Genomic DNA, 13398 nt, shown 5'->3' with positions numbered 1-13398 from the left:
GGTGGTGATGGTCGTGGTGGTGTTGATGGTGATGATGGTGATGGTGGTGGTGGTGATGGTGGTGGTGATGGTGATGATGGTGGCGATGGTCGTGGTGTTGATGGTGGTGATGGTGGTGATGGTGATGATGGTGGTGGTGGTGATGGTGATGGTAGTGATGATGGTGATGATGGTGATGATGGTGATGATGATGGTGGTGTTGTTGATGGTGATGATGGTGATGATGATGATGATGGTGGTGTTGTTGATGGTGATGATGGTGTTGATGGTGGTGTTGTTGATGGTGATGATGGTGGTGATGACTTCACAGTGGCATCACAGCTCCCAGTGAGCCTCCATCGTATCAGAAGAGCGTTCCAGACGGGCCAGAAAAGCGCGTGACGATGACGATGGTGACGATGGTGACGATGGTGACGATGATGACGATGACGATGGTGATGATGGTGACGATGGTGACGATGATGATGGTGACGATGATGATGGTGACGATGGTGACGATGGTGACGATGATGACGATGGTGACGATGACAATGGTGACGATGGTGACGAAGACAATGGTGACAATGATGATGGTGACGACGATGATGATGGTGACGACGATGATGATGGTGACGATGACGATGGTGACGATGATGATGGTGACGGTAACGATGATAGTGACGATGACGATGATGGTGACGATGACGATGGTGACGGTAGCAATGATAGTGACAATGACGATGGTGACGGTAACGATGATAGTGACGATGATGACGATGGTGGTGACGATGACGATGGTGACGATGGTCACGATGATGACGATGACGATGATGGTCATGATGGTGACGATGACGATGGTGACGATGGTGACGATGACAATGATAATGATGATGGTGACGATGGTGACGATGATGACGATGGTGACGATGATGACAATGTGTCATCAAACCCGCCACCACCCAACACAGAAAATTAGTAATTTCTCCACAAATCTGTCTGTCAACCTGAAGCTGGTTGTAATTACTGGCGAAACGTCCTAACACAGATTGTAAACGTTGTGGCTTGGCTCTTCAACACACAACCGTGGTGCTGTACTATTAGTACACTACACTATACACTACTATACACTACACTACTATATACTACACTACACTATACACTACACTACTATACACTACACGATACACTACATTACTATACACTACAATACACTACACTATACACTACACTATACACTACTATACACTACACTACTATATACTACACTACACTATACACTACACTACTATACACTACTATACACTACACGATACACTACATTACTATACACTACAATACACTACACTATACACTACACTATACACTACTATACACTAAACTACTATATACCACACTACACTATACGCTACACCACTATACACTACTATACACTACACTATACACAACACTACTATACACTACACTAATATATACTACACTACACTTTACACTACACTACTTTACACTACACTAAACAATACACTATACACTACTATACACTACACTATACACTACACTATACACTACTATACACTACACTAATATATACTACACTACACTACTATACACTACTATACACTACACTAATATATATACTACACTACACTATACACTACACTACTATACACTACACTATACACTACTATACACTAAACTACTATATACTACACTACACTATACACTACACTAGTCACTACTATACACTACTATACACTACACTACTATACACTATACACTACACTATACACTACTATACACTAAACTACTATATACTACACTACACTATACACTACACTACTATACACTACACTATACACTACTATACACTACTATACACTACACTATACACTACTATACACTACTATACACTACACTACTATACACTATACACTACACTATACACTACACTATACACTACTATACACTACACTACTATACACTAAACTACTATATACTACACTACTATACACTAAACTACTATATACGACACTACACTATACACTACACTACTATACACTACTATACACTACACTAATATATATACTACACTACACTATACACTACACTACTATACACTACTATACACTACACTATACACTACTATACACTAAACTACTATATACTACACTATACAATACTATACACTACACTAGTCACTACTATATACTACTATACACTACACTACTATACACTATACACTACTATACACTAGACTATACACTACACTACTATACACTAAACTACTATATACTACACTATACTACTATACACTACACTATACACTACTATACAGTAAACTATTACTATACACTACCACTATACACTACTATACACTACACAATACGCTACTACTATACACTACACTATACACTACACTATACACTACTACGATACACTACCACTATACACTACACTATACACTACACTCCTATACACTACACTATACACCACTACTATACACCACTACAATATTCTACACTACGCTATACACTACTACTATACACTACACTATAAACCACTACAATACACTACACTATACACTACACTACACACGACTATTCACTACACTACTATACATTAAACTACTATACACCACTACTATACACTATACTACTATACACAACACTATACACTACACTATACACAACACTACTATACACTACACTATACACTATTATACACTACACTATCCACTACCACTATACACTACACTACTATACACTCCACTATGCACTACACTACTATACACTCCACTATACACTCAATATACACTCACTATACACTACACTATACACTACACTATACACCACTACTATACACTCTACTATACACTACACTATACACTACTATACACCACTATACACTACACTACTATACACTACTATACACTTCACTAAATACTACACTGTACACTACACTATACACTACACTATACACCACTACTATACACTTCACTATACACCACACTACTATACACTACACTATACACTACACTATACACTACTATACACTACACTATACACTACACTATACACTACACTATACACTACACTATACAATACTACACTTTACACACTACGATACACTACACTACACACTACGATACACTACAATACTATACACTACACCATACACTACACTATACACTAGTGCTGTACTAGTGACAAATTGGCTACGTTCTGTTTACGTGACAAACCCTTTACTAATTGGCTGTGTTGGGTGGTGGTGGGTTTAACGACACAACATTTATATATTTACGTGACCTTACCCCCCCCCACCCCCCATCATTACCCTCATCATCATCATTACCCTCATCATCATCATTACCCTCATCATCATTACCCTCATCATCATCATTACTCTCATCATCATCATTACTCTCATCATCATCATTACCCTCATCATCATCATTACTCTCATCATCATTACTCTCATCATCGTCATTACTCATCATCATCATCATTACCCTCATCATCATCATTACTCTCATCATCATTACTCTCAGAATCATCATTACTCTCATCATCATCATTACCCTCATCATCATCGTTAAACTCATCATCATCGTTACCCTCATCATCATCATTACCCTCATCATCATCATTACCCTCATCATCATTACTCTCATCATCGTCATTACTCATCATCATCATCATTACCCTCATCATCATTACTCTCATCATCATCATTACCTTCATCATCATTACCCTCATCATCATCATTACCCTCATCATCATCATTACCCTCATCATCATCATTACTCATCATCATCATTACCCTCATCATCATCATTACCCTCATCATCATCATTACCTCATCATCATCATTACCCTCATCATCATCATTACCCTCATCATCATCATTACCCTCATCATCATCATTACCCTCATCATCATCATTACTCTCATCATCATCATTACTCTCATCATCATCATTACCCTCATCATCATCATTACTCTCATCATCATTACTCTCATCATCGTCATTACTCATCATCATCATCATTACCCTCATCATCATCATTACTCTCATCATCATTACTCTCAGAATCATCATTACTCTCATCATCATCATTACCCTCATCATCATCGTTAAACTCATCATCATCGTTACCCCCATCATCATCATTACCCTCATCATCATCATTACCCTCATCATCATTACTCTCATCATCGTCATTACTCACATCATCATCATTACCCTCATCATCATTACTCTCATCATCATCATTACCTTCATCATCATTACCCTCATCATCATCATTACCCTCATCATCATCATTACCCTCATCATCATCATTACTCATCATCATCATTACCCTCATCATCATTACCCTCATCATCATCATTACCCTCATCATCATCATTACCCTCATCATCATCATTACCCTCATCATCATCATTACCCTCATCATCATCATTACCCTCATCATCATCATTACCCTCATCATCATCATTACTCTCAGTGCGCAGTGCCTCTGATCTTGCAGCGTCTGTCGCGACACTCAGCCGGAGAATTCCAAAGTCGCATCGCGACGCTGGGAGGCGGGGGAAGGATCCAGGCCTCACGAGGCCTGCCGGTCACAGCCTCGGCAGGGTTTGACGCGCCTCGTCTTGTCCGACGTTCCGTGCCGCCCTCTCCTTGCCCGCGCGCAGGCAGCTGCGGCACCAGCGGAGCGCGACGAGAGCCATGGGCCCCGTGACCAAGTTTCTACTCAAGAGGAAGGAGGTGGGAGCCGCGTCCCCCCCCCCCCCCCGTGTCTCCCTACCCCCCCCCCCCGTGTCTCCCTCCAAGCGTCTCTCCCCCCTCCCCCGTGTCTCCCTCCCCCCCCCGTGTCTCCCTACCCCCCCCCCGTGTCTCCCTACCCCCCCCCCGTGTCTCCCTCCAAGCGTCTCCCCCCTCCCCCGTGTCTCCCTACCCCCCCCCCCGTGTCACCATACCCCCCCAGTGTCTCCCTCCCCCCCCCGTGTCTCCCTACCCCCCCAGTGTCTCCCTCCCCCCCCCCGTGTCACCATACCCCCCCAGTGTCTCCCTCCCCCCCCCGTGTCTCCCTACCCCCCCAGTGTCTCCCTCCCCCCCCCGTGTCTCCCTACCCCCCCGTGTCTCCCTACCCCCCCCCGTGTCTCCCTACCCCCCCGTGTCTCCCTACCCCCCCCCCGTGTCTCCCTACCCCCCCGTGTCTCCCTACCCCCCCGTGTCTCCCTACCCCCCCCCCCCCCGTGTCTCCCTCCCCGCGTCTCCCCTCCCCCACCCCGCGTCTCCCAGTCCCCATTGTCATTGATCGCGAGCGATATCTCGAACTCGGGTCAGCGGGGTTCGTGGTCCTCTCCGAGCGGGACTGACCACTGCCCCACCGCTCCCCGCTCGCGACCACTGCCCCACCGCTCCCCGCTCACGACCACAGCCCCACCGCTCCCCGCTCGCGACCACTGCCCCACCGCTCCCCGCTCGCGACCACAGCCCCACCGCTCCCCGCTCGCGACCACAGCCCCACCGCTCCCCGCTCGCGACCACAGCCCCACCGCTGCCCGCTCGCGACCACTGCCCCACCGCTCCCCGCTCGCGACCACTGCCCCACCGCTCCCCGCTCGCGACCACAGCCCCACCGCTGCCCGCTCGCGACCACTGCCCCACCGCTCCCCGCTCGCGACCACAGCCCCACCGCTCCCCGCTCGCGACCACAGCCCCACCGCTCCCCGCTCGCGACCACTGCCCCACCGCTCCCCGCTCGCGACCACAGCCCCACCGCTCCCCGCTCGCGACCACTGCCCCCACGCTCCCCGCTCGCGACCTGCCCCACCGCTCCCCGCTCGCGACCACTGCCCCACCGCTCCCCGCTCGCGACCACTGCCCCACCGCTCCCCGCTCGCGACTTCGAGTCGCTCTCCGCCTGTTGCCCCCCCCAAAGCGCCACTTTCCCAATCGAGAGATCACGCGGCGAGATACAGCCGCAGGACGAGTGTCCATGCACACAGCATTCTGTGTGCGTACGTGCGTGTGTGTGCGTGTGTGTGTGTACGCGTGTGTGTGTGTGTTCGTGTGTGTGTACGTGTGTGTGTGTTCGTGTGTGTGTGTTCGTGTGTGTGTGTGCGCGCGTGTGTGTGTACGCGTGTGTGTGTTCGTGTGTGTGTTCGCGTGTGTGTGTATGTGTACGTGTGTGTGTGCGCGTGTGTGTGTGTGTATGTGTACGTGTGTGTGTGCGCGTGTGTGTGCGCGCGTGTGTGTGTTCGTGTGTGTGTTCGTGTGTGTGCGCACGTGTGTGTGTGTACGTGTGTGTGTACGCGTGTGTGTGTACGCGTGTGTGTGTTCGTGTGTGTGTGTACGCGTGTTTGCGCGCGTGTGTGTGTGTACGTGTGTGTGTGTGTTTACGCGTGTGTGTGTGTGTTCGTGTGTCATTCCCTCCCTTATCTATGCTTGCGAAACATGGACCCACCCTAATGGAACATCTTCGCCGGTTAGAAATATTTAGGCTGGCCTGCCTACGATCCATCCTGGGTTTAACCAGACTGGATTGTGTGAGGAGCTCACAAATCCTTGAAAGATCTGGGCAGGGTCCCATCGTTGAGCTCCTCCGGCAGGCAAGGCTGCGATGGCTGGGTCATGTAGCCCGCATGCCCAGCCACCGCATGCCGAAACAGCTTTGTTTGGCCGGATTGAGGGGGCTAAGCGGGCGCGGCACGGGCTAGAGGAGGAGATGGAGTGATGTGGTACAGGAGGACGTGGAGCTGAGTGGACTTGCCGATGACTGGTACCAGCGGTATCAAGATCGGCCTCTGTGGAGGAGGCCCGTGAAGGATGCTACTGGGCAGTTGGAGGCAGTCGCCCTCCAACAACAACGGAGGGCGGAGGAGCGACGCTCACAACAACGAGCGGAGCGCCGGGTGGCTAAAGCACAGCAGGTTGACACAGTAGGGGGCACAGGTGGTGCATCAGCCAGTCATCTCAGTCAGTCGACCCGTGGCACCTGGGTCTGCCCCGTGACCTCCTGCCAGCGGGCGTTCGACACTTCACGTGGCCTCAGGGTGCACATAGCCTGGCACAAGCGTCGTGGTGACGTCACCGCCACTTAGTGGCGAATGGCGGTTGTTGTTGTGTGAGTGTATGAGTGTGTGTGAGTGAGTGATAGAGTGTGAGTGAATGATTGTGTGAGTGATTGATTCAGTGTGTGAGTGAGTGATTGAGTGAGTGTGTGGGACAGTGAGTGTGTGAGTGTGTGCGAGTGTATGAGTGAGTGTGAGTGTATGAGTGCGTGTATGTGAGTGAGTGATATAGTGTGAGTGAGTGATTGAGTGTGTGAGTGAATGATTGAGTGAGTGTGTAAGACAGTGAGTGAGTGATAGTGTGAGTGAATTATTGAGTGTGTTTAGTGAGTGATTGAGTGAGTGTGTGGGACAGTGAGTGTGTGAGTGTGTGTGAGTGTATGAGTGTGTAAAGAGTGAGTGAGTGATTGAGTGAGTGTGTGGGACAGTGAGTATGCGAGTGTGTGAGTGAGTGGGAGTGGATCTGTGTGAGTGTATGAGTGTGTGAGTGAGTGTGTGTGAGTGTATGAGTGAGTGTGTGAGTGTATGAGTGTGTGTGAGTGAGTGATAGAGTGTGAGTGAGTGGTGAGTGAATGATTGAGTGTGTAAAGAGTGAGTGATTGAGTGAGTGTGGGACAGTGAGTATGCGAGTGTGTGAGTGAGTGGGAGGGGATCTGTGTGAGTCTGTGTCGTTGTTTGACGGGCCGAGGAATGCGAGACGGCTTGAGGCTCCCTTTGCCCACTCACGATGACTCCGCTACCTTTGCCTTTGTGTCTGTGGGGTGTGGGGGAGCGGTGGCGCAGCGGTTAGCGCGCTGCACCGCGGCCACACAACCGGGCCAAGAGACCCGGGTTCGATTCCCTCTCGCGGCCGCCGGCATCGCCACCACCGGTGACGATTAATCGAAGGGGGTTTCCGTGGCCTCCCCCTAGGTAGACTCGGCCTCAAATGTGTGCCATTTATATATTGGAAGAAACAAAAACATCGCATTCTCGGGAGAGACAAAGGCGGTCGGGCGTGGTGCTGGCCACCTCGTGCCCTCGTGAGGTGCTCGTGCTCACGGTACTTGGCCCGGGTGTCTGTGTGGGCTATACGGGCCATCTTTGGACTTATCCCATCATTCACAAGCACCGAGGGTTGTCATTTATGCCTGTGTCTTTGTCTCCCCGTGTCTCTGTGCCTCTGTGTCTCTGTGTCTCTCTGTCTCCCCGTGTCTCTGTGTCTCTGTGTCTCCCCGTATCTCTGTGTCTCCCCGTGTCTCCCCTTATCTCCCCGTGTCTCTGTGTCTCTCCGTGTTTCTGTGTCTCCCCTTATCTCCTCGTGTCTCTGTGTCTCCGTGTCTGTGTCTCTGTGTCTCCCCGTGTCTCCGTGTCTCCCCGTGTCTCCCCTTATCTCCCCGTGTCTCTGTGTCTCTCCGTATCTCTGTGTCTCCACGTGTCTCTGTGTCTCCCCGTGTCTCCGTGTCTCCAGGTGATCCCCATTGTGGTGTTCCTGGGATTTACGGTCGGAGGAGGAGTCCTCATGGGCATCTACAGCCTCCTCACGAAGAGCGACGTCGTGTGAGTCTCTCTCTCTCTCTCTCTCCGCTCTCTTTTCTCGATCTCCCTCTCTCTCTCTCTGTTCCCCCTGTTTTCTATGTAATGTTTTTTTTGTAACTACGACAAGTGCTGCATCCAGCACTCCTCGCAGTCCTATGTCCTCGGACGGCAGCTCGTGTCTTCTCTCTCTCTCTCTCCTCTCTTCCCCCTCTCTCTCTCTTTATCATCTCTCCCCTCTCTATCTACCCTTACTTTCTCTCTCCCTCTCTGTCATCTCACAGACAGTGCGCCGACACTGCTGAGTAGCTGGGTTCAGGCCCTGGGCCTGTGGGTTCCCCTCTCTCGTTCCCAGCGACACCGTAATGGGCGCGCCGGGGCCACGGCCGATCGCTGAGGTTTAAACGCCGCGCGCGTGAACAGGGAGAGCTGCCACTGGGGGTGCCCCTAGGCCACAGACCCACAGAGCAGCAATCGTCGCTACCCCTTCTGGCAGCAGACTGACGCACAGGGACAGCTGCCACTGGGGGTGCCCCTAGGCTAGATCACACAGCAACCATCATTGCTACCCCTACTAGCCCACTAATACACAGGGACAGCTGCCACTGGGGGTGCCCCTAGGCTAGATCACACAGCAACCATCATTGCTACCCCTACTAGCCCACTAATACACAGGGACAGCTGCCACTGGGGGTGCCCCTTGGCTAGACCACACAGCAACAATCATCACTACCCCTACTAGCCCACTAATACACAGGGACAGCTGCCACGGGGGTGCCCCTAGGCTAGACCAAACAGCAACAATCATCACTACCCCTACTAGCCCACTAATACACAGGGACAGCTGCCACTGGGGGTGCCCCTAGGCTAGACCACACAGCAACAATCATCACTACCCCTACTGGCCCACTAATACACAGGGACAGCTGCCACTGGGGGTGCCCCTAGGCTAGATCACACAGCAGCAATCATCGCTACCCCTACTCGCCCACTAATACACAGGGACAGCTGCCACTGGGGGAGCCCCTTGGCTAGATCACACAGCAACCATCATCGCTACCCCTACTCGCCCACTAATACACAGGGACAGCTGCCACTGGGGGTGCCCCTAGGCTAGACCACACAGCAACAATCATCGCTGCCCCTAATCGCCCACTAATACACAGGGACAGCTGCCACTGGGGGTGCCCCTAGGCTAGATCACACAACAACAATCATCGCTACCCCTACTAGCCCACTAATACACAGGGACAGTTGCCACTGGGGGTGCCCCTAGGCTAGACCACACAGCAACAATCATCGCTACCCCTACAAGCAATACACAGGGACAGCTGCCACTGGGGGTGCCCCTAGGCTAGACCACACAGCAACAATCATCACTACCCCTACTGGCCCACTAATACACAGGGACAGCTGCCACGGGGGTGCCCCTAGGCTAGACCAAACAGCAACAATCATCGCTACCCCTACTGGCCCACTAATACACAGGGACAGCTGCCACTGGGGGAGCCCCTTGGCTAGACCACACAGCAGCAATCATCGCTACCCCTACTAGCCCACTAATACACAGGGACAGCTGCCACTGGGGGTGCCCCTAGGCTAGACCACACAGCAACAATCATCACTACCCCTACTAGCCCCACTAATACACAGGGACAGCTGCCACGGGGGTGCCCCTAGGCTAGACCACACAGCAACAATCATCGCTACCCCTACTAGCCCACTAATACACAGGGACAGCTGCCACGGGGGTGCCCCTAGGCTAGACCAAACAGCAACAATCATCGCTACCCCTACTAGCCCACTAATACACAGGGACAGCTGCCACGGGGGTGCCCCTAGGCTAGACCAAACAGCAACAATCATCGCTACCCCTACTGGCCCACTAATACACAGGGACAGCTGCCACTGGGGGTGTCCCTAGGCTAGACCACACAGCAACAATCATCACTACCCCTACTGGCCCACTAATACACAGGGACAGCTGCCACTGGGGGTACCCCTAGGCTAGACCACACAGCAGCAATCATCGCTACCCCTACTCGCCCACTAATACACAGGGACAGCTGCCACTGGGGGTGCCCCTAGGCTAGACCACACAGCAGCAATCATCGCTACCCCTACTAGCCCACTAATACACAGGGACAGCTGCCACTGGGGGTGCCCCTAGGCTAGACCACACAGCAGCAATCATCGCTACCCCTACTAGCCCACTAATACACAGGGACAGCTGCCACTGGGGGTGCCCCTAGGCTAGACCACACAGCAGCAATCATCACTACCCCTACTGGCGCACTACTACACATGGACAGCTGCCACTGGGGGTGCCCCTTCAGTGGCTGAGAAGGGCGCCTGTGGTGGCTAGGAGGTGTCAACTACCTCGTCTGGTACGCAGCCGCAGCAGCAGCAGCGGTGCGTGGGTTCGATCCCGACCCACGGCGCCTGCTGGTGTATCATGTTGGAGCTTGCGGTGTCTCTCTCGCTCTCTCTCTCCCCGGGGATTTTTCTCCGGCTCCTCTCCGGGTTTCAACCTCCGCGTCCTCGATTCAGCGTCGCGCGTTTGGAGAGTAGTTGGCTGCCGCTATTTATTTACACGTGACGACGACGATGACGACGATGACGATTGCGGTGAGCCACTTTGGTGGAGCAATCATTCGTGGTGGCCAGGTGGCTCGTTTAAAAAAGATCTACACAGCGTCTCAGTGGGGGCCTGAGCTCGTGAACTTAACGATAAGCCATCTGGCTACCATGAGAGATTCGTTCATGAGGCTATCCACATATGCAAGCACAGAGACAATTTCAACCGAGAAGATGGATTCTGGCTTAGCAATCATTGGAAAGTTTTGATGAACCATTTCAGGTCTTAATTGATTGTTCACGCTTACAGTGGCTTTCAGACAGCGTGCATTAATTTTTCGTCTCCCCCCTCCTCTTTTCAGAACATAGATGGACTCGTCCTTCTAAATAAACTGTCAAATCGCTGCGCGTGGCGCTGACGTTTTTAAATAAATAAATACACCGTTTAAAAATATATAAATTAATGCAAACCGATACACCTGATGACGACCGTTTGTGTTATGGTCGAAACGTCGTGAGAATTTTTATAGTTTTATATATATTTTTATTATTTTATTGTCTCCCTTCAACGTGACTTTACCGAAAGAGCTAAGAATATGAATAAGAATAGGGGGCTTTAAAAACAGTCTGCATCAGCAGCAGGCCATGCTTACCCACCTGATGAAGGACGCTTTGTGTTGCGCCCGAAACGTCGTGATTTATTTTATTTTATACCCACGTGACTTTAACCGGGGGACTTTCCTCCTGTTTTTCTGGCAACACAACTGGAAACCTTTTGTGTACAAGAGCATCATTGTCTGCATTCTAAGCACAATGCTTGTGGTTAGAATGCAAACAAAAAAGCACACTCTGATAATATGATGCATTCAATCTTGATTCGAAGCTTTCGTGATTGCAGGAATCCATACTCTTTGGTTATACTGTGTAGGAACCTCCTGGTTACTACACCACCAGCAGCCCATAGGGATTATTGTGTCCGTCCGTCCGTCGTGCATCCAAAAATGGGAGGGGAGGGGCTGGGTGGGGAGGGGAGGGTGGGGAGGGGCTGGGTGGGGAGGGTGGAAAGGGTGGGGAGGGTGGGGCAGGATGGGGAGGGTGGGGAGGGGCTGGGTGGGGAGGGTGGGGCTGGGTGGGGAGGGTGGGGCTGGGTGGGGAGGGTGGGGCTGGGTGGAGAGGGGAGGGTGGGGAGGGTGGGGAGGGGCTGGATGGGGAGGGGCTGGGTGGGGAGGGTGGGGAGGGTGGGGAGGGGCTGGGTGGGGAGGGTGGGGAGGGTGGGGAGGGGCTGGGTGGGGAGGGGTGGCGCTGGGTGGAGAGGGGAGGGTGGGGAGGGTGGGGAGGGGCTGGATGGGGAGGGTGGGGAGGGTGGGGAGGGTGGGGAGGGGCTGGGTGGGGAGGGGTGGCGCTGGGTGGAGAGGGGAGGGGCTGGGTGGGGAAGGTGGCCACCAAATCTATTCAGGCGGGGGAGAGGCTGCTTCAGGTGGTACATGCACATCCAGGTAGAGTAAGTATTGTATGACAACTTGTTCAACAACACCCCCCCCCCCCCCCCCCACGATGGGTATTGTACTGTTTTTGTTTGAGGAACAGCGTTTCTTTTTTCTCTCCACCATCCCAGGTCCCCACTCGGTCCCCACCCTTCACACCGGCTTGTGCCCGCCCTGACAGTCGGGCAATATTGTGTGGAATACACCACTTGGTGGTGCCGCTGTTGACCCTGGCCATTGACCGAGCAACCCAACGTTCCTACTACCAGCTCCCTCCCCTTCCGCAGGAGAATGTGTTTTAGGGAAAGTCGCGTAGGTAGAAAATAAAATACGATGCATTGTTAAATTTCGATTTAAAGCTCTCGTGACTGCAAGGATGCATCTTCTTTGGTTCTTTCGGTAAAGTCACCACGTAGAATGAGAATAGACGTCGTGAGAATTTTATTGTGTTATTTTATTTTATTATTATTTTATTCTCATTCTACGTGACTTTACCGAAAGAACCAAAGAAGATGATGCATTGTCTTTGAAACTAATTAGTCCACACACCAGAGACGGCTTTCTTTTGAGCCTCGTCTCGAAACGGTGTTCGACCAGAGGACGCCAAAAGGCGAACAGCACAAAGACAATGCCACCGTCAGAGTAATGAGAGCTCGGGGTGAGCATCTACATCATGTGACCTCCTTTGCCAGTACCAAGATATGAAACCTATTCTTATAGTTTGGTACCCGCAAAAGTAGGTCCCATGAAATAAGTAATATTTT

General features: G+C 51.2%; 1 protein-coding gene across 5 annotated transcripts in view; it reads left to right on the top strand.

Moving 5' to 3' along the window:
• COXFA4L3 (cytochrome c oxidase associated subunit FA4L3) overlaps nt 1-13398 on the top strand; it is a 67776-nt gene that overhangs the window by 48722 nt on the left and 5656 nt on the right. For all 5 annotated transcript variants that reach the window (XM_076052685.1, XM_076052684.1, XM_076052686.1 and 2 more), the window contains 2 exons: nt 4674-4746; nt 8509-8597. In XM_076052685.1, coding sequence (XP_075908800.1) covers nt 4674-4746; nt 8509-8597 — 162 coding nt within the window. The remainder of the gene's footprint in view (nt 1-4673; nt 4747-8508; nt 8598-13398) is intronic.

Source organism: Petromyzon marinus, chromosome 57 (genome assembly GCF_048934315.1).
Source record: "Petromyzon marinus isolate PM22_M1 ecotype Great Lakes invasive population chromosome 57, UKy_Petmar_22M1.pri1.0, whole genome shotgun sequence".
Classification (NCBI taxonomy): Eukaryota; Metazoa; Chordata; class Hyperoartia; order Petromyzontiformes; family Petromyzontidae; genus Petromyzon; species Petromyzon marinus.
The sequence above is the reverse complement of the archived record's forward strand: the minus strand, read 5'-3'. Positions and strand labels throughout refer to the sequence as shown.